The sequence below is a fragment of the Xenopus laevis genome, chromosome 3L, assembly GCF_017654675.1.
Source record: "Xenopus laevis strain J_2021 chromosome 3L, Xenopus_laevis_v10.1, whole genome shotgun sequence".
Lineage (NCBI taxonomy): Eukaryota > Metazoa > Chordata > Amphibia > Anura > Pipidae > Xenopus > Xenopus laevis.
Window position 1 is genome coordinate 145,752,794 of NC_054375.1, and position 23,072 is coordinate 145,775,865.

At 40.2% G+C, this 23,072-nt stretch overlaps 1 protein-coding gene and 1 long non-coding RNA gene across 4 annotated transcripts in view; one reads left to right on the forward strand and one right to left on the reverse strand.

The window, feature by feature from the left end:
- The window catches only part of LOC121401626, a 116,817-nt gene extending 95,956 nt beyond the window's left edge, over positions 1-20,861 (reverse strand). Inside the window, exons 1-3 of one of the 2 annotated variants that reach the window (XR_005966400.1) lie at positions 20,261-20,861; positions 13,702-13,779; positions 4,684-4,772 (exon numbers count right to left, since the gene is read on the reverse strand). This is a non-coding gene — a long non-coding RNA (uncharacterized LOC121401626). The remainder of the gene's footprint in view (positions 1-4,683; positions 4,773-13,701; positions 13,780-20,260) is intronic. The other variant, XR_005966401.1, reaches the window with a different exon arrangement.
- Positions 1-23,072, forward strand: part of olfm2.L (olfactomedin 2 L homeolog) — a 160,235-nt gene that overhangs the window by 66,973 nt on the left and 70,190 nt on the right. The window contains exon 1 of one of the 2 annotated variants that reach the window (XM_018251139.2): positions 15,342-15,717. Within the exon in view, the coding sequence (XP_018106628.1) occupies positions 15,589-15,717 (129 nt within the window). The 5' untranslated portion in view covers positions 15,342-15,588. 2 annotated transcript variants of the gene reach the window in all.

Below are 23,072 nucleotides of genomic sequence, written 5' to 3' on the forward strand. Positions count from 1 at the left end.
ACTGATGTGGTGCGTTCACAGGCAGGGAGCATTATGTGCAGGCTCAGCACAGGCAGGCAGGCCAGCAGCTGCAGTATCTCCTATTCATCCTGCTTCCATGCTCTTGCTGAGCGTGCTGGGACATACAAACAGCCGGCAGAGGCAGCAGCGTCCGAGCAGAGAGGAGTGGGAGGGGCAGAGCCACAGTTGTGAAAAAGGATGGAGGAGCGGTCCTAGAGCCCGCTGGATCAATCAGTAGCAGCCCACTTGCACTAAATAAAGAGCGGCCCGTCGGGAAAATGCCCGAACAGGCCAATTGCCAGTCCGGGCCTGCTACTATACCTGCTATCCCACAGTCACACTCCCTTCCCAGAGACTATTATCCACTGTTACTATAGGTACCATCTCTCCCTACTATACCTGCTATCCCACAGTCACACTCCCTTCCCAGAGACTATTATCCACTGTTACTATAGGTACCATCTCTCCCTACTATACCTGCTATCCCACAGTCACACTCCCTTCCCAGAGACTATTATTCCACTGTTACTATAGGCACCATCTCTCCCTACTATACCTGCTATCCCACAGTCACACTCCCTACCCAGAGACTATTATCCACTGTTACTATAGGTACCATCTCTCCCTACTATACCTGCTATCCCACAGTCACACTCCCTTCCCAGAGACTATTATCCACTGTTACTATAGGCACCATCTCTCCCTACTATACCTGCTATCCCACAGTCACACTCCCTTCCCAGAGACTATTATCCACTGTTACTATAGACACCATCTCTCCCTACTATACCTGCTATCCCACAGTCACACTCCCTTCCCAGAGACTATTATCCACTGTTACTATAGGCACCATCTCTCCCTACTATACCTGCTATCCCACAGTCACACTCCCTTCCCAGAGACTATTATCCACTGTTACTATAGGCACCATCTCTCCCTACTATACCTGCTATCCCACAGTCACACTCCCTTCCCAGAGACTATTATCCACTGTTACTATAGGCACCATCTCTTCCTACTATACCTGCTATCCCACAGTCACACTCCCTTCCCAGAGACTATTATTCCACTGTTACTATAGGCACCATCTCTCCCTACTATACCTGCTATCCCACAGTCACACTCCCTTCCCAGAGGACTATTATCCACTGTTACTATAGGCACCATCTCTCCCTACTATACCTGCTATCCCACAGTCACACTCCCTTCCCAGAGACTATTATCCACTGTTACTATAGGTACCATCTCTCCCTACTATACCTGCTATCCCACAGTCACACTCCCTTCCCAGAGACTATTATCCACTGTTACTATAGGTACCATCTCTCCCTACTATACCTGCTATCCCACAGTCACACTCCCTTCCCAGAGACTATTATCCACTGTTACTATAGGTACCATCTCTCCCTACTATACCTGCTATCCCACAGTCACACTCCCTTCCCAGAGACTATTATCCACTGTTACTATAGGTACCATCTCTCCCTACTATACCTGCTATCCCACAGTCACACTCCCTTCCCAGAGACTATTATCCACTGTTACTATAGGGACCATCTCTCCCTACTATACCTGCTATCTCACAGTCACACTCCCTTCCCAGAGACTATTATCCCACTGTTACTATAGGCACCATCTCTCCCTACTATACCTGCTATCCCACAGTCACACTCCCTTCCCAGAGACTATTATCCACTGTTACTATAGGGACCATCTCTCCCTACTATACCTGCTATCTCACAGTCACACTCCCTTCCCAGAGACTATTATCCCACTGTTACTATAGGCACCATCTCTCCCTACTATACCTGCTATCCCACAGTCACACTCCCTTCCCAGAGACTATTATCCACTGTTACTATAGGCACTATCTCTCCCTACTATACCTGCTATCCCACAGTCACACTCCCTTCCCAGAGACTATTATCCACTGTTACTATAGGCACCATCTCTCCCTACTATACCTGCTATCCCACAGTCACACTCCCTAGAAACTATAGCACTAAATTAAAAATTTAGAAAAAAAATGCTTCTTCTTACTCCCAGGGAACATTCTGGAAGCTCATCATTATTTTCTTTTCCATCAGAAACAGGTTGGTTGTGGGTTGGCATTTATATATTGGCAACATTTAAACGTTTCTTGTTCCAGGGACATTTTGTATTATTAGAACAGATTTCATGAGCACAGAACAGTAGCCCACACACTGATACCACAAGCCATAAATAAGGAACTGAAGCCTTCATTTAAATATCAGAGGATGTAGCCCCTATAGCAACCCACTGACATGATGTGCGTATGCATGGAATAGAGACTGAACTTACTGGGGGGGGGGGGTTGAGTTTAGGGCCCCAATTCCCACCAAAGGCACCAAATCTTATTTATTTCTAAAGCTTATGCTGATCAGACTGAGTTTTTGTTGGGTCACATCCATATTTCTGGCTGCTTTCCTGGCACATTCTCTATGGCATAATTTTTTGAAATTTTAGAACTGGGGGAAATGCATTTATACTACTTCTGCTAGAGTGATACAATGACTAATCTTACTTTAAGGGGATACTGTCATGGGAAAACATGTTATTTTCAAAACGCATCAGTTAATAGTGCTGCTCCAGCAGAATTCTGCACTGAAATCCATTTCTCAAAAGAGCAAACTGATTTTTTTTTAATTCAATTTTGAAATCTGACATGGGGCTAGACATATTGTCAGTTTCCCAGCTGCCCCTGGTCATGTGACTTGTGCTCTGATAAACTTCAGTCACTCTTTACTGCTGTACTGCAAGTTGGACTGATATCACCCCCCCTCCCTTTCCCCCCCCAGCAGCCAAACAAAAGAACAATGGGAAGGTAACCAAATAACAGCTCCCTAACACAAGATAACAGCTCCCTGGTAAATCTAAAAACAACACTCAATAGTAAAAACCAGGTCCCACTGAGACTGATTCAGTTACATTAAGTGGGAGAAACAGCAGCCTGCCAGAAAGCAGTTCCATCCTAAAGTGCAGGCACAAGTCACATGACTGGGGTAGCTGGGAAACTGACAAAATGTCTAGCCCCATGTCAGATTTCAAAATTGAATATAAAAAATCTGTTTGCTCTTTTGAGAAATGGATTTCTCTGCAGAATTCTGCTGGAGCAGCACTATAAACTGTTTGAAAAAAAAACTTTTTCCCATGACAGTATCCCTTTAATGAATGCAGTATGACAAACCACTGTCAAAGTTCAGTGCTACGCAATATGTTGGCGCTATATAAATACATGTTATTAATAATAATAATAATAATAATAATAATAAAAGTGAGCCTGAACAAATGATCGGACTTCAGTTGAAATCCCATGCATCTAATGATTTGGGGCATCCCTAGATTGTAGTATAAAGTGTATAAATAATTATACATCACATATTTTATCAGTCGTTATTATGAATGTTTCCCCCCAAACCTCAGACTCCTCTGATCAGGAATTACAGACACTTACACATATTACCACTAGGTGGCAGACAAGACCAGCACTTCCAGTTTTATTATCTCTCCCAACCCATTGCAGGTTCCTTCTTATTTACCCCATTCTCACATCACGCCACCGAGTAACGTCTTACAAATTGATAGCGAGGTGTTCACTACGGGGGCTGCACATTTTGGGCCTTTCCTGGCAGCGGCGTAATTATTACTATAGATTATTTATTCCGCCTCTCGAGCACCTGCAGCCATTTACTGACTCACGGGAGACTTGATGAGGAATTATCTGTAGAATTATCTGTCACTGACACCTATAGCCTGACAGACTGATTAACTGTTTGGGGATCATTCCAGTATCAGTGCCTGGCATTCAGGTGTTAAAGTGTTCAGGGGTTAAAGTTGAGGTCATTTACTCAGGAAAAGCTGAAAGTCAAGCGGTTTAATGCACATATTTGAGGTGACTACCCCTGGAACTATATTAGGGTGACTGTTACCCCAATGTTTCTATATATCTGTAACCTTGTTATGAGCTAAGGGGGCCCAGTCTGAAGGTCAGTTAGGGGGAGATTTGGGGTGAGTGCTTATTTGTACCCTGGGTACCCCTGGAACTATAGTAGGATGACACCCCAATGTTTCTATATATCTTTAACCTTGTTATGAGGTAGGGGGGGCCCAGCCTGAAGGCCAGTTAGGGGGAGATTTGGGGTGAGTGCTTATTTGTACCCTGGGTACCCCTGGAACTATAGCAGGATGACACCCCAATGTTTCTATATATCTGTAACCTTGTTATGAGCTAAGGGGGCCCAGTCTGAAGGTCAGTTAGGGGGAGATTTGGGGTGAGTGATTATTTGTGCCCTGGGTATCCCTGGAACTATAGCAGGGTGACTGTTACCCCAATGTTTCTATATATCTGTAACCTTGTTATGAGCTAAGGGGGTCCAGTCTGAAGGCCAGTTATGGGGAGATTTGGGGTGAGTGCTTATTTGTTCCCTGGGGAATTTAATTTTAAAGGAACAGTAAGAATATAGTTAAAATGACATTAAGATAATTTCACATTGCACTTTCGGGTTTCCAAGCCCCCGGAGAAGCAGTTTCATCTGACCTTTTCAGTCTCGGCTTGGTTTTGCCGTTGTGGAAAGTCTCAGGTTTTATTGGAACAAGGAAAATGTTACACGCTACAACGTGACCTTTCATGGAGAGCAAATTACACTTATAGGGAAAACATACCTTCCTTTATCTTTAATTTCTGTTTATTCGACCGTAACGTAAAAAGCCAGGGGTTGCTTAGTGTTTATGATGCAGACTTCAGTATGATACTGAAAAAATGAAAAACAATGATTAACAGTTTAATTAAATTGCTTTGTAATTCTTTTTATCATAATAATGAGTCTGTTTGTAGCACAGCATAAGACATGAGCAATTGTCAAAATTATCAAAATTACTAATGATTACTTTACAGCCTGAGAAAATAGCAAGAAACGCAGGGCTGCAAGGTTCAAGCCTGATATTACTCAGATCCAATTGCCATGGAATTTAATGGGTTGTGCACCTTTAAATCAACCCTTAGAATGATGCAGAGAATGACATTCTAAGACCATTTCTAATTGGTTTTTAATTTTCATTATTTGTGGTTTTTGAGTTATTTAGCTTTTTATTCATTAGCTCTCCCATTTTTAGTGTCAGCCATATGGTTGCTAGGGTCCAAAATACCCTAGAAACCATGCACTGATTTGAATAAGAGACTGGAATATGAATAGGAGTGGAGCTAAATAGAAAATGAGTAATAAAAAGTTGCAATCACAATACATTTGTAGCCTTATAGAGTTTTTGTTTTTTAGATGGGGTCAGTGACCCCCACTTGACAGCTGGAAAGAATCAGAAGAAGAAGTCAAAAAACTCAAAAACTATAAAAAATAAATAATGAAGACCAATTGACCCCCATTTGAAAACTGGAAAGAGTCAGACGAAGAAGGCAAATAACTCAAAAACTATAAAAAAATAAATAATGAAGACCAATTGAAAAGTTGCTTCGAATTAGCCTTTCTATAACATTAACTTAAAGACAGGCACCAAATTCATATATTATTCAAGGGAAACTGAAACCTAAAAATATTGCCTGCAGTTGCCAAGATGGAGAATTGATTTTATCCTTGGGGTTAGGGGTTTTTAGATTGTAAGCTCTTTTCAACTCTTGCATCGGTTATTGGTCGTGTATAAAGCCAGTTATTGTACAGCACTGAGGAACATGTTGGCGCTTTATATATACATTATTAGTTGTATTATTATTAATAATGTTAGGGGTTGATTTAGAGAAGCACTTGAATGGATGGAGAGCACTGGGTAGCTCCACAATACAGCTCCCCACTAACATATCTAGAAATAGACATTTGCAGAAAGTTCATCCCAGGTCACAACATTAACAGTATGTAGGCATCTGTTTCAGGGAGAAGTGTTATTGGGAAGGCTCAATTGCTCGGCCCCTAATATCAGCAGGCCCAGATCTTGTAGCCAAGGCAGTGCATAGTGATGGGATCTATAGAGACGTCAGGCTGATGATGGCAGGATTCCAAACTGATGCTGAATTCGGTGCTGAGACGAGAGACATAACTGACTGAATCTCACACTATGGAGACATCATGCAACACTCCTACCTACAGTCTCCATTGCTTTTCCTATGCATGGCCCGAGCATGTTATATCTCATATTGAACACATGGTGGCGCTGGGGCATCTACCCCAGTCATGTAAATGTACCTGTTTCCATCTCCTACAGAAATGTAGAATTGCTCTTTGCACAAGCCAACGGCATCTCACTGGTTATGACAGGGTGGGTACTGCTTAGCCCAGGAGGAAGGAATATATATATATTTTTTTTGCTGCTGTGCACATTGATTAGCTGCAACTGTTAATCCTCAACCAGCCTGGTGTTCACTCATTAGCTCTGCTTTCTGCACAGTTTCCAGCAGAGACACGCGTGCCTATAATTGAGTGGGACACACTACCCACACCCCTCAATAGAATCCACGGCTCATGTATGAGAGAGTCTGACCCACTAGCCTTTCCCTGCGACAAACCTGTATGTGGCGTCATCTGGGGAACGAGGAGAGGCAGGAGGAGCCGGAGGGAGGAGGGAGGAGGGACACTGGAGTTTAAATGGGAGAGTAAAAATTTATATAGAGGAAATGTAATAAATTGTTATTTCTATCCTTCTTCTAATAGATAAATAGATGATAGATAATAGATGATAGATGATAGATAGATAGATAGATAGATAGATAGATAGATAGATAGATAGATGATAGATGATAGATAGATAGATAGATGGATAGATGGATAGATGATAGATAGATAGATAGATAGATAGATAGATAGATAGATAGATAGATAGATATAAATAGATAGATAGATAGATATAAATAAATAGATAGATGATAGATAGATAGATAGATAGATAGATAGATAGATAGATATAAATAAATAGATAGATGATAGATAGATAGATAGATAGATAGATAGATAGATAGATAGATAGATAGATAGATAGATATAAATAAATAGATAGATGATAGATAGATAGATAGATAGATAGATATAAATAAATAGATAGATGATAGATATATAGATAGATAGATAGATAGATAGATAGATAGATAGATAGATAGATATAAATAAATAAATAGATAGATAGATAGATATAAATAAATAGATAGATGATAGATAGATAGATAGATAGATAGATAGATAGATAGATAGATAGATAGATATAAATAAATAGATAGATAGATAGATAGATATAAATAAATAGATAGATGATAGATAGATAGATAGATAGATAGATAGATATAAATAAATAGATAGATGATAGATAGATAGATAGATAGATAGATATAAATAAATAGATAGATGATAGATAGATAGATAGATAGATAGATAGATATAAATAGATAGATGATAGATAGATAGATAGAGAGAGAGAGAGAGAGAGAGAGACAGAGAGAGAGACAGAGAGAGACAGAGAGTGAGAGAGAGACAGAGAGAGACAGAGAGAGAGCAAGAAAGATAAATAGATAGATAGACAGATGACAATTAACGTTTCCCGCCATCATTGGTATTTAATGCATTTTTCATTGTCTGTTGTTACTTTGAGAAAGGCCTCGGAGAGGCCAAAACGTTAGTCTTTTGTTAATAAAACAATATCTAATTTTTAAATCCTGAGAGTGCGGACCTTCTTTACTGAATATATATATATAGATAGAGAGCGAGCGAGAGATGATCAAAATAGATGATAGAGAGATAGATAGATAGATAGATAGATAGATGTATAAAAAGACAGAAAGATAGATAAATAGACAGATGATAGATGGATAGAAAAGCTCCAATCGATAAGGGGGGGGGGTGCCAAATCTTAGAGCCCCTTCCCCCCAAGAAATTGTAATGACTCACCTGATACCCCAGGCCTGTGCTCCTGTTAACAGAAAACTGCCCTGCCCTGAGGCACTTGTGAGTAATTTACCCTGAAAATAACTTATATTTACCAAAAAATATTGCCAAAATATTCATTTCCCTTAATGACTGATTATTCCCATTCCAGCTGAAGGTAAGGCAGTGGAGAGAACAAATAATAAACTCATACATAGACAGCAATGTCTGCCTTGTGAAATCATCAGCGCCATATTGGATGTGGAACCCAGCCCTTTGTGCTTGCATTACGATGTGCTGAGGGTGAAGTTAGCACTATCCTGCATCATCATCATCATCATCATCATTTATTTATATAGCGCTGTAGTTATGTTTGGGTAGCCGAGGATGAGTAGAGTATAACAGTGCTGTGTATGTACAGGCCATTTGTATAAACATCACACATGTCCCATACTGTTTTTGGCACCATTCTATTTCCATTTTGAAGCCTAATGGGCAATTGTATTCCCGGATTCTCGACTGTCCTCCCTTCAGCAGCAATGGGCATCATCTCTGAGCTCCACGCTGGAGACAGGACTCGAGGGAAAAAGCACGGTTCTTGTTTTGCATTGGCTGTAAATTGTGATTGTCTAAAATACAGTATAGCAATGACAGTCATGGTCTCCTCTAACAAATGAAAATATTTAGGAACAGATCCTGCATTCTGCCACTAGGTGGGTTATTCATAAAAAGTAGCAACAGAGGCATGTTTTTTGGAAAATGCCATTGCTGAAAAGTCATCGTTATTATGGTTTCCTTCTAGATCAGTGATTCCCAACCTGCGGGGCTGGTTCCCCTGGGGGGCAGTTAGTGCCATTGACAGTGGGTACATTGTACAAGAGGCTGCAGTACTTACTTATATTCTCTCATTGCCAAGATGTTCTACTTTCTGGTTCTCTACAGGGTAATGGTGCAACCTGGACTGTATGTTATTGGCCGAGCCAGTAAAATACCAGGCATTGGTATCACAAAATTACCAGCAATGTACTTTACAGTTCATTCACCCCCAGCTCACCCCCAGGCTGTCCAAATCTACCATCCCCCAGAGGCACCAGCCCTACTCACCAAATATCCTCCCGATTCAGCCTTTGATGCCACAACTCCACCCCCTCATATTAAGACTCCTCCTTTTTACATCACTACCCTACTGATTTACGTCACTGCCCTTCACTTTGAGACCTGCCCCCTGCCGCTATAATACCTGTGAATAGGTGGCAACCCTTCTCCAGGGACAAGCACAGAGCTCCTTAAAGGGATACTGTACGGGAAAACATTTCTTTATTAGTTAATAGTGCTGCTCCAGCTGAATTCTGCACTGAAATCTGTTTCTCAAAAGAGCAAACAGATTTTTTTAAATTCAATTTTGAAATCTGACATGGGGCTAGACATATTGTCAGTTTCCCAGCTGCACCCAGTCATGTGACTTGTGCTCTGATAAATTTCAGTCACTCTTTACTGCTGTACTGCAAGTTGGAGTGATATCACCCCCTCCCAGCAGCCTAACAACAGAGCAATTGGAAGGTAACCAGAGAGCAGCTCCCTAACACAAGATAACAGCTCCCTGGTAGATCTAAGAACAGCACTCAATAGTAAAATCCAGGTCCCACTGCGACACATTCAGTTACATTGAGTAGGAGAAACAACACCTGCCAGAAAGCAGTTCCATCTTAAAGTGCTGGCTCTTCCCGGAAGCATATGACCAGGCAAAATGACCTGAGATGCACCTACAACTCAAAATAAGCCCTGGCATTTCAAGAACACCAAGGCCCAAACCAACCCCCATAGGGGCAATGGTCTATGGCAACGTACAGCAGTCTGGCATTTGCAGAGCTTCCTGACTGCCAGTTCGGGTCTGGCGGGATCATTCAGTCACTGCCGTTTACTTTAAGAGGTTACATTAGTTAAAGTCAGAACTTGGCTTTCAGACAACCATTACTGCTCTTTCAATCACGCACTTGGGATGTTGCCCGGTGAGACAGACTAAGAAAGGAAAAGAATCGTCACATATATTTAAATATTTCAGACACTGATGTACTGGAAATCATTTACATTTGGGTTTATATATGCAAGCCTGGGGCCTTAATGGCTTTATAGAGATTTAGTGCTGGTGGAAAAATTGCTTCTTTTTTTGGAATAATATTGATGTGTAAGTCCCTGTAAGGATATTTATTTGAAATAATGTCTGTGGGGCGGTGGAGTTTTTATTACAAATACACCCACATTTGGCTTGTTCTATTTCAAAGGTTATATGTAACACCACATGTAGAACTGATCAGAGAACTTCTCCCTTTTCATTTTCATGATAGTAGCAGTTTTATGCTGCTGGTATTATGCTGGTGTAACAGGAGCTCCCCCTGCTGTTCTGATTAGGCAGAGGAGTTCAATCTGGGGAAGTTTTCCTCGTATAACTACCCCTGACTTTTCTGGTCATACCCACAGCGGATGCTTATAGGGGTAGGGTGGGCCTTGCTGTATGTGATAAATGTAATTAATTCACAGTTCACCTCCCTGTCTTTTGCAGGACAGTTCAGATTTTGACAGCTCAACCCACAGTCCCGGATTGTTACTTAAATGTCTCGACTTTCTCTTTGATCTCCTTCACTGAACAGCCAGAAAAAGATACAAAGTTTCTACCTAAATTGGCTTTTCGGCAGACAGCCATGAATAGATACTTAGAAACATTTGTAGCAATTTAAGATAAGCAAAGAAACAATTGTAACAATTTAAGATAAGCAGGTCTCTTGGGGAAACTGTGACTTGCAGCTTAAAGGCCAATTCACCTTCATTAGCAAAACTGTAATAACACATAAAAACCACAGACGTGTTCAAACTTTCATAAGCTCCAAATTTTGTAAAATTGATATGGTGATTAGGGGGGTGTGGCCACAAAAATGGGCGTGGTCAAAACGTCACCGTGCTCCGCACGGCAAATCTTTTTGTCCCTCTTTCTATTTCCAAAATGTTGGAAAGTATGTTATACTCACTTTACTGTATGTGGATATACCTACACTTATTTAGAAATAATTCAGATTACAAGCCTTCTGCACTCCCTTCTTGAATGTTATTCTTTCTACTATTCTACTTCACCTATTCCCTCTCCTTCTTACTTCTCCCCATTCCCTTCATACACCTCCTGCTGCCCCTCTTCTTCCTATTTCCCATCTCCTGTTCTCCCCTTATATCTCTTTGTGCTCTTTTCTTCCAGCTCTTCTATTTTCTCTCGTGTGCAACATTTGTCTTTTTATTTGCTTTTTCCTGGTTTCTCCTATCAGGATCCACACTCATCCTCCACCCCACACTGATTCCCCCTTCTCTCTACTTTAAAGATGAAGGGAGCTGTGTGGGGTCTGGGCAGTCATGGGAAGATTCTGCATCTGTAGTTGGCTTGACAATTGTTTGATGTACTTGCCTCCATTGGGAGTTGTGGGAAGGGGAAGGTGCCTCTGTGGTTTACCACTTGGACTTCCCTACACTTTATATTTAGACACAAAGAAGCCAAACCATAAAAAGAATAAATCATCTATATAACTTCTATAAAAAGCTCCATACCCGCATAAAAGAGGATGACCCAAAATGTACTGCACTTCATACTTATGCATGTATGTATTAGCATCAGAGGGGCTTCATTAGAGCCCATGGCTGTCCCCAGGAGCTAAAGAAAGAATTGATTCTCAAATTTGAAATAATTCTTATTTAATATGAATTCCGGAAGTGTTAGCATAAACTCCACAGGAGGTCCATCGTATGTTACCACTCATTAGGTCTCTAGTGGCTTCTATACCCTCTTCATGAGGTATGCAGATTACAAATTATGGACATCCATAGTCACCATAATGAAAGAAAAGGTTGTTCAGATTGACACTATTTATGGTTGAAAAAAAATTGTGGTATACATCTATATATACATACATATATATATATATATATATATATATATATATATATATATATTTGTATATATGCATGGGATATGGAAACCTGCTATCCAGAAAGCTCCGAATTGGGTGTAATAATAAAACAGTGATTTTTACTTGTTCCCAATTATGATATAATTAATCCTTATTGGAGGCAAAACAATCCTATAGGGGTTATTTAAAGGGCATGTTAAGTCTAAAATAGAATAAGGCTAGAAATGCTGTATTTTGTATACTAAATTAGACATGAACTTACTGCACCACAAGCCTAATCAAACAAATAATTTATGCTTTCAAAGTTGGCCACAGGGGGTCACCATCTTGTAACTTTGTTATACATCTTTGCAAGACTAAGACTGTGCACATGCTCAGTGTGGTCTGGCCTGCTTAGGGTTCGTCATTAACAAAGCTGCTTGAGTTCTGCATGGCTGGGAAGTAAGGCGGGGGCTCCCCCTGCTGTTCATAAGTATGATTGTTTCCCTGCTCAGCAGTTAGGGACCGTCTGACAATTCCTATCCACAGCAGTAAATGAAGGGAAAATTTCACTGCATACAGTCAGGTTTCTTATAAAAACGGTACACTTTTTTTTAATTAAAGTATATTGGAGATCTGTTTCTTTTTCATTAAAGAAAGTAAAAATGGGATTTTATTTTTTTCCTTTACATGCCCTTTAATGTTGAAATGATTATTTAGTAGACTTAAGGTATTTATAAATATATTGGGGAAAATAAGGGATGATAAATGGCCCTTCAATATCGCTTTAAAGCCTGGGAAGAACAGGATAAAGGGTAACTAAAACCAAGCCTATGAGTAAGTGCCCAGTTGGCATGAAATGCGTTAGGCTAAACTTGTCCTAATAAATATCTTATTAGATATGTTATATTTATTTTTGCTACTGTATTTACTATCCATGGGTCTCTTTCAATTATTTTTGAATGAATCCAGTTTTGGTAAACCTGGAACTGGGGTTTGATTACGAGACCATATGGGGATATTTACATCTCCTGTAACTATATATATATATATATATTATATTTTTTTTCCAAGAGCAGATATGCACACCATTTTTGTTTATTTTGTTTATTTATCTAAAACCATATTCTACTATTTTGACAACATAATGTGAGGAAGCCAGCAGAACTCAAAGGGGCACATTTACCTAGGGTCGAATATCGAGGGTTAATTAACCCTTGATGTTCGACTGTCGAATTGAAATCCTTCGAATTCGAATATCGAATTCGAAGGATTTAGTGCAATTCGTTCGATCGAACGATCAAAGGAATAATCGATAAACTATTAAATCCTTCGAATCGAACGATTCGAGGGATTTTAATCCATCGATCGAAGGATTATCTTTCGATCAAAAAAACCTTGTAAAGCCTAAATAGGGGGTCGAAGTTTTTTTTTAAGAGACAGTACTTCGATTATCGAATGGTCGAATATTCGAACGATTTTTAGTTCGAATCGTTCGATTTGAAGTTGAAGGTCGTAGTCGAAGGTCGAAGTAGCCAATTCGATGGTCGAAGTAGCAAAAAAAAAACATTCGAAATTGGAACTATTTTTCCTCTATTTCTGAGAAATGTACCATCAGACATTCATATATATAATGAGCATAGCCTAATGAGCATTATGGCAATTTCTGAGACTACAAAGAAATATTCTGTTTTTTAAGGAGCGCTATGCAGTTTACAAGGCATGTTACTAAAGGCATTAGGGTTAGGGAAATCTCCAAGGGAAGTGGTAATGAACCATTCATTGTCTGGGCTGTTACAAAAAATAATCATAAAAGGGTAAAAAGAATCAAGTACAGTAATAACTGACACAGGGAGAATCCTGACTGTCATTTGGGGGTTAGGAAGGAATGGATAGCTGACCTGTTGGATTTATTTTCTCCGTACGATCCATTGTAGAGTCAACAACCACCAAGTCAGAGGCTCTTATACAGTAAATATCTGCAGAGTGAGGATAAAATACACATCACACTTTATATATGTATATATATATATGTATGTACAGTATATAAGGGATTTCCACTCTCCTCTCTGATATTATTAAAGGAAAGACCCCGGCTGACACCCTGCTCACATCTGCAGTAACTCATTCTTACATTGCTGCTCCGGGGAATTTCATACATATTCATGGGTTTTGCCTCTGTCCATAACAGGAGATGGGATCCTGTATGTACAGAAGAATGATGGAGGGAGCAGTGGGGGTTTATGGGTCACTGCCTTAACCACAATTAATGAGAACCCCCCCCCCCGTGGTTTAATATTTTGGCACTCAATGGTGGCCCTAAAACAACAGCCTCTGCAGATTGATAAACATCATTGGAATAACTGCTGATTAATCAGACCACACGGCTTATGGGAACCGAGCCCCTCCATTTTTCCAGCTGTTGAACTATCATTCCCAGTATCCCCTGACAGCCTTAAAGATGCTCGGAGTCATAAGTCACTGAGAGCTGGAGAAATGACGGGTCTTGGTTTAAATGATCCACAACAAAAAGCAACGGATGCACTTTTACATTATACAGTTACACTGATGTAGCAGGTGCTCAAGCATCAAGCGAGATATATATATATATATATATATATATATATATATATATATATATATATATATATATATATATATATATATAAATATATAAAGAGACAGAAAGGGAGTGTTAACAGCCAGTTTCAATGATGGATTGGGAAATTAATAGGGCGATGATTAGACAGATAGAGAAGGTAGCTTAAGGATAGATTGATGATACATAATAGATGACAGAGAGATAGATAGATAATAGATATGGTAGATATGGATTTATATATATATATATGATGGTTGATGGATAGATAGATAGACAGATGATAGATAGATAGATAGATAGATAGATAGATAGAGATAGATAGATAGATAGATAGATAGATAGATAGATAGACAAATAACTATGAAAGATAGGCTATATATATAGACATCGATAGATAGATAGATGATAGATAGATAGATAGATAGATAGATAATAGATGATAGATAGATAAATAGATAGATAGATAGATAGATGGATAGATAGATAGATGATAGACAAAATATAGGAAATAAATAGATACCTAGATAATGAGAGAGATAGAGAGAGAGAGAGAGAGAGAGAGAGAGAGATAAACAGACAGATGGATAGACAGATTGATAATAGACAGACGATAGATAGATAAATAGATAGATAAATGATAGATAGATAGATAGATTGATGATAGATAGATAGATAGATAGATAGATAGATAGATAGATAGATAGATAAATAGATAGATAGATAGATAGATTGATGATAGATAGATAGATAGATAGATAAATAGATAGATAGATAGATAGATAGATAGATAGATAGAGATAACCAGTTTGTCTGGCTATACACACACATATACAAGATAGTCTCAAGCAGGGACAGAGAGCGGGAGGGGGGGAAAGAAGGAAGAGAACAGGGAGAGAGAGAGAGAGACAGAAGGAGGGAGTAACAGCGTCTCTCTTCTCTCTCTCATCCTCCCCTCACTCTATGTCCAGGTCTGACACAGGCAGTAGCTGCAGTGCAGCCGAGCTCTCCCTCCCCGGGGCACCTTAATGCCTGCTGCTGTTTGGCACTCTCACACTCACTCTCATACTCACTCTCATACTCACACTCACTCTCATACGCACACTCACTCTTACACTAGGGACAGAAAGGGGGGGGGTGGTGGCAGTGAAGATGCCCACCCCATGAGCATGGTGGCCCTCCTGGCACAATGACGGTCCCTTTATTGAAAATCGGGGCCGTGCTCAGCACTATGGCAATGGTCACCAACTGGATGTCACAGACATTGCCCTCCCTCGTTGGTCTCAATGGCACCAGAGCTGGCACTTCTGAGAAAATTGTGAGTTTTTTTATTCTTCTTCTATTTCTTACCATTTTGTTATAGGTAGTTGGAAATGGGATAGCTTGATCCCTAATAATGATAACCAGTTTAGATGGCAAGCTCTTGGGGTCAGGAGCTCTTGTAGATATGGAACTAACCCATGTGCATGTGTGGGAGTTCCGATGGATATTTCTGTGTATAGATTTGTATTTGTGCATTTCTCCTGCTTGAACAGTTATATCTATCTATCTATAGATATTTATATTTATATATATATATATATATGTGTAGCTGGTAGGGCTCCAACCCATGTATTCAGATTAAACTGGGATTATAGTCTGATAGTGACTGGAAGAGGAAAAACGAGCTTCTATATCCAATTGCTCTTTTACTTTAGCAAGTATATATATATATATATATATATATATTTCCACTGGAATTTAAAATTCTATTCCTGAATATCATGGCAATCGATAGATGAAATAGAGTAACTACAGGCATGTATATTCATGGGTGTGTGAATATATATATATATATATATATATATATATATATATATATATATATACAGACACACATACACTGTCCCACCCCTTGTGCATTTTGTTGGCTAATGAAACTCCAGGGAACTCCGGGATCATTATAATGACGGTACAATCTTCCCTAATATTGACGTTTATAGGTTGGATAATAACCGTCAGTCTGGGCAAATATTCAGTACGTAGTGTGTTACAGTAACAGGATTCCCCCTGACCGTATATCACTTTTCTATTAGAGTGTAAGCTCTGCAGTGCAAAAATCCACCCCTTATAATATTTTGAGATCAACCAAAACAGGATTCTACATGTTTGGGTTTCATATTCTCCCTATGTTGGACATTTATTAGCTAATATTTGATTGTAAGCTCCGGGGGTTTATATTGTCCCGCAATATAAAATATTGGAAACCCTGCAAGATTCTATTCCTGATGATTGTTGTTCCCTGGATTATAGATTGCAAGCTCTGCAGGAGTTATGGCTCTGTTCCTTGGTATGTTAAAGTATAAAAGGTTTTAATTTCTTGCATTAAAGTGTAAGCTCATCAGGACAGAATTCCCTTCTACCACTGATTCACCTACTTCTCTTTAGAAATGTAGCCCTACAGGACAAGCTTCTCTATAATCAAAGGTTCTTCTCCTTCCCATATTATATCTGTGTCTGAAATTTAGAACGTAAATCTGGCAGGATCTCCTTACCCCAATGATTTCCTCTGCCTTTATTATATCTGTGTCACTCTGTATGTTAGATTGTAAGCCCCACAGGGTAGGGTTTCCCCAATAGTCTAGTCTCCTTCTATTGTATCTCTGTATATTAGAGTCTAATTTCTAATTTCTGTAGGGTAGGATTACCTTCTCCCAATGGTTCCCTTTCCCTCTGTATATTAGTGTAAGCTCTGCGGGGTAGGATTCCCTTATCCCAGTGCTTTCCTCTGCCTTTATTATATCTGTGCCACTCTGTATGTTAGATTGTAAGCCCCCAAGGGTAGGACTCAGTTCTCCCAATGGTCTAGTCTCCATGTACTGTGTATCTGTTCCTCTGTATACTAGAGTGTAAGCTCTGCAGGACGTGATTCCCTTCTCTCAATAGTTCCCCTCCCCGTATTATATCTGTGCCCCTCTTTTTAATAAAATTTAAGCTCTGCAGGGCAGGATTTCCTTCTCCCAATGGTTCCCTCTCCCTGTATTGTATCTGTATCTTTCTGTATATTAGAGTGTAAGCTCTGCAAGGTGGGGTTCCCGTGTCTCAATGGTTTCCTCTCCCTGTATTGTATCTGTGCCCTTCTGTATATTAGAGTGCAAACTCTGCAGGGTGGCATTCTCTTCTCTCTATAGTTCCCCCTCCCTGTATTGTATCTGTGCCCCTCTTTTTAATAAAGTGTAAGCTCTGCAAGGCAAGATTTCCTTCTCTCAGTGGTTTCCTCTCTCTGTTTTGTATCTGTGTCCTTTTGTATATTAGAGTGCAAGGTGGGGTTACCTTCTCTCACTGGTTCCTTCTCCCTGTATTGTATCTGTGTCCTTCTGTATATTAGAGTGCAAGCTCTGCAGTGTGAGGTTCCCTTCTCTCAATAGTCCCCCCTCCCTGTATTGTATCTGTGTCCTTCTGTATATTAGAGTGCAAGCTCTGCAGGGCAGGATTTCCTTTGCTTAATGGATTTCTCTTCTTATGTCTGTAAATTGGAGTGCAAGCTCTGCAGGGCCAATGCAATTCACCCCACGGTACCCCTCCCTCTGTAGTATATGAGAATTACATCTCTGCAGAAAGATGCATATAATTTAGTTGCAAGCCCTGCTGGATGGAAATCCCTGTATAAAGATCCGAGAGATGATATCAACCACCCTTCATGTCCTACGTTGGGACTGTTATATTTTTTTTGGGAAAACCAGGATTTTTAATGTTTAGCCTGGATTTGCTGATTGGATCCATATTTATATATTTATAGGTGATAGGACAGTTGTATTTTAAGTGATTTTTTATGGATGAACCTTTCGGGTAGAAGCAAGAGGTTAAATATTTTCTGTATCTATTATCTCTTGGACAACGAAAGAGTTAAATTATGGGCATGGTATAGATTTCAGCATCACAGCCAAACGAATGGTTAAACTATTGGCTGTGCATTCAGTGTGAGCAGCAGCTGCTGAGCTGAACGTCAGAGAAGAGAAGACTGTGTATAAGGCAGGGCAGCAGCAGGTGGGAAGCTTTTAAAGGGGAGATTGTGCTTATAAGTAAATCTTTTTTTTTTCTTTACCAAATCTGTATTGATATTTAAATGAATTTGTTTCAATACAAATCAGTTTTCAGTCTAAACCCAGAAACTGACTCTAAATCTTGCTGGAAGATAGCTATGAAGATTGTTACTGCAATATATGTTTACTGCTCACAGCAAGGGCCAATGAGTCAGAGCCGACTAATACATCTTACCTGACTCGGGATCCTGCAGGTGTCATATAGGCATCCATATGTACTAAACATTCACTAATTAAATGACACTATGCAAATATAACCCTACATTTATAGGGGACAAATGTAACCGCACAATCTGCACATAATTTTGGGGATTACAGAGTTGGAGGTTTGGGGATTATGAAGTCGGTTTATTGGGGATTACAGAATTGCGGATTTGGAGATTACAGAGTTGGGGGTTTGGGGATTACATAGTTGAGGGTTTGGGGATTACAGAGTTGGGGGTTTGGGGATTACAGAGTTGGGGAGTTTAGGGATTATAGAGTTGGGGTTTTGGGGATTACAAAATTGGGGGCTTGGGGACTATATAGTCGGTTGCTTCGGGATTACAGAATTGGGAGTTTGGAGATTACAGAGTTGGGGGTTTGGGGATTACAGAGATGAAGTCTTGGTGATTATAAAATTGGGGACTTGGGGATTACAGAGTTGGGGGTTTGGAGATTACAGAATTAGAGGCTTGGTGATTAATATAGTCGGTTACTTGGGGATTACAGAGTTGGGGGCTTGGGGATAACAGAGTTAGGGGATTGCGGATTACAGAATTTTAGGTTTGGGGATTACAACATTTGGGGTTTGGGGATTACAGAGTTGGGGGCTTGTCAATTACAGATGTGGGGGTATAGGGATTACAGAGTTTGGGTCTTGGTGATAAATGAGTTGGGGCCTTGGGAATTACAAAATCTTGGGGATTACAGAGTTGGGGGCTTGGGGATCGCAGAGCTTGTGTCTCGGAGATTACAGAGTTGGGGGTTTGGGGATTACAGAGTTGGGGTCTTGGGGATTACAAAATTGGGGGCATGGTGATGACAGAATTGGGGGCTTGGGGTTTAGCAACAGCCTCCAATTTGAGAATAAAAGAACTGCAAAGACCAGGGATGGGCAACCTTCAACCAAACAGAGGCTGCTGGACTACTATAGGGACATTCCTGTAGAACGTACTAAAGATATCTTTCATTTTACATACTTACATACATACCTACATTTTACACAATGTAATTTTAATTTAATACATGGAGGGCACTGAAACGAACTGAAGACAACTCTGTGGACAACTGTAGTGGTAGAACCCTCACATAAGGGATTCCTCATTACTACCACACTCTGCAACCTTACTCTATTATTTAATCTCTCTTTTATTATATACATTCTCCTTTTTCTCTCATACTTCTCATCATCTATCCTTACATTACCCTTCTATCTCAACTTGCTCCCTCCCACTGCCCTGTCACTTTCTCTCTCTCTCTCTCTCTCTCTCTCTCTCTCTCTCTCTCTCTCTCTCTCTCTCTCTCTCTCTCTCTCTCGGGATGACCATAAGATGAATGTTCTCCAATGAACCTTTAACAGTACAGTATAGTAATTAAGGCTCTTACTAACGAGTAATTCTGTCTGGGCGAATGAGGCAGAACTGTCCCTATCTTCGATATGAAAAGACCTGAAACCTCCATTTAATTCGATCATTCTAATATGTGTGAAGCTGAGTCTCATTAAGTGATATCCATTCAATATTAGAATGATAGCTCTTATCCTTTTGTATGAGGCTTAAAGGGGTTCCTGTGACTCACATTATGGATCTGTCTAGCGATTCCTGGGACTTTATGAAACAGAAAGGTGAAGCAGATCCCAAGGTAACCTTCTTCTTGGCTTTTGGTCAAATTTGGGCCCAGGAATGGAAAAAAATATCTATCTTCTATGCTGGACATCTGTTCCATTGACCAAATGCAGGTGGACACTTCTGTCCAGATAAGCATCTTCCATTGAGTGCAACTAGTTCTCTATTATCCTTCTAAATGAGACTCACTTTCATGGAAGAAAGTTCATACCCTAGCTCTCAACCTGTCGGTTTTAGAAGAATGTTTCCTCTTCAGGGGGTCCAACGTTGTGATTCAGTGTCTTTGAGCAGCAACTTTAAGTGTGCAACCCTTACTGAATACATAAGGACACGACTATCTTCTTAGTTTTTTTTTACATCTTTGTTAGGGCAAGAAGTTCTTGAAGAGCTAGGGATTATGGGAAGCCCTGGTACTCAGCTCAATAGCTTCTGTCTGAGAGGAGAGCCACAAGGTGGATAAACCACCACCCGCACAAGGCAGCTCTATAAATATCTTTGGCTGCTAGCCCTGTCTCCACTTTTATAGGAACTGTGAAAAGAGGGGAGGGCAAGCGTCGTCATTAACTACTTCAGTGGCAACAGGAAAAAAGTGTCTCCGCTTCATGATATACTTTATATTAGAAAACATTAGAAGCATTGCTAATTATCTATATGTTTCAGCAACGCCTTAATATGAAAAATACCTCCAGGGCAGAGTGATCCTCAAATGGATGGATGTCTCTGCCCTGGTTTCCAGAAAGGGGACTTTAAGAATTTGAAAAGTCTATATATAAGTGTGTGCCCTATAGTCATTTAGGCAAGGATAACTCTCAGACAAGAATTCAACATTTAATAAACAATTTAATAAATAAGAATATAAAGCTACTTTCATGTATCTTCTAAGATGTCTAAGACTATTATCCCACTGTTACTATAGGCACCATCTCTCCCTACTATACCTGCTATCCCACAGTCACACTCCCTTCCCAGAGACTATTATCCACTGTTACTATAGGCACCATCTCTCCCTACTATACCTGCTATCCCACAGTCACACTCCCTTCCCAGAGACTATTATCCACTGTTACTATAGACACCATCTCTCCCTACTATACCTGCTATCCCACAGTCACACTCCCTTCCCAGAGACTATTATACCACTGTTACTATAGGCACCATCTCCCCCTACTATACCTGCTATCCCACAGTCACACTCCCTTCCCAGAGACTATTATACCACTGTTACTATAGGCACCATCTCCCCCTACTATACCTGCTATCCCACAGTCACACTCCCTTCCCAGAGAGAGACTATTATACCACTGTTACTATAGGCACCATCTCTCCCTACTATACCTGCTATCCCACAGTCACACTCCCTTCCCAGAGACTATTATACCACTGTTACTATAGGCACCATCTCCCCCTACTATACCTGCTATCCCACAGTCACACTCCCTTCCCAGAGAGAGACTATTATACCACTGTTACTATAGGCACCATCTCTCCCTACTATACCTGCTATCCCACAGTCACACTCCCTTCCCAGAGACTATTATACCACTGTTACTATAGGCACCATCTCTCCCTACTATACCTGCTATCCCACAGTCACACTCCCTTCCCAGAGACTATTATCCACTGTTACTATAGGCACCATCTCTCCCTACTATACCTGCTATCCCACAGTCCCTTGCTAGAGACTATTATCCACTGTTACTATAGGCATAGATCTATCGAAGCAGAATGGTCTTAGTCACTATGTGAACCATATACTGTATACCTTTCAGACATGTATGTAGCTATTAAGAGGAGCAGGACAAAGTCTTTTTATACACAAACAAGTTAGAGATTATTATTACTGAAGCAAAAGATAAACTGGACTTTCCTAATTTACTACTATGAAACCACTCCACCCTATGCAGTACTTGTTGCTTTGATGGGGCCTTCAGAAAAATGTGCCTTGATCGGGCATGGACAATAGAAACATACAGTATGTACATGCAGAGACTTCAGTTGATTCCCCTGTTGGCTCCCAGGCATTTGGGGCACAATATATATGGGATAATGTAATAATAAGTCTTACATATTCCCCATCTAGTAACACTAACCAATTAGCTGACCAGTAAATGCTGTCTGCTGACGGGTTACTGGACACATAGACCATTGATTACATTACTCCACACTTTCATTGAAGATACCTGATGTCTTGGTGCCCTAGTGGGTTCTAGCAGTGCTTGCTACACAGCTGGATCTCTCAGTATGAACATCCCATAGTGCAGCATTTACTGGCTCAAAAGAAACAAGAGGAATAGTCTCAGAACCCCAAGAGCAGCAATGGTCTGATGGTTGGAACACCCATTCAAGGCACCTTTTCTAAAGTTTGTTGATAACAAGAATACAATTAATGTTGAATATGAAAATACTTCTGGGGCTCATCATAGTGGCATTCAATTATTCATCCTAATTTCTGCCATTGGACAACTGGTACTTTTCAGTAACTCGAATCATCCCTTTATGGGCATAGAACTCAAAAGATCCATCTAGTCCAGTGATCCCCAACCAGTGGCTCACAACTAACATGTTGCCCTCCAAACCCTTAGATGTTGCTCCCAGTGGCCTCAAAGCAGTTGCTTATATTTGAATTCCTGGTTTTAAAAAGGGATGCACCAAATCCAGAATTGGGATTTGGCCAATATTCAACCTTTGTCAGCAGGATTCGGCTGAATCCAAGTGCCTGGCCAAGCCAAATCAGAATCCAAAAAAATCACATGACTTTTCACCAC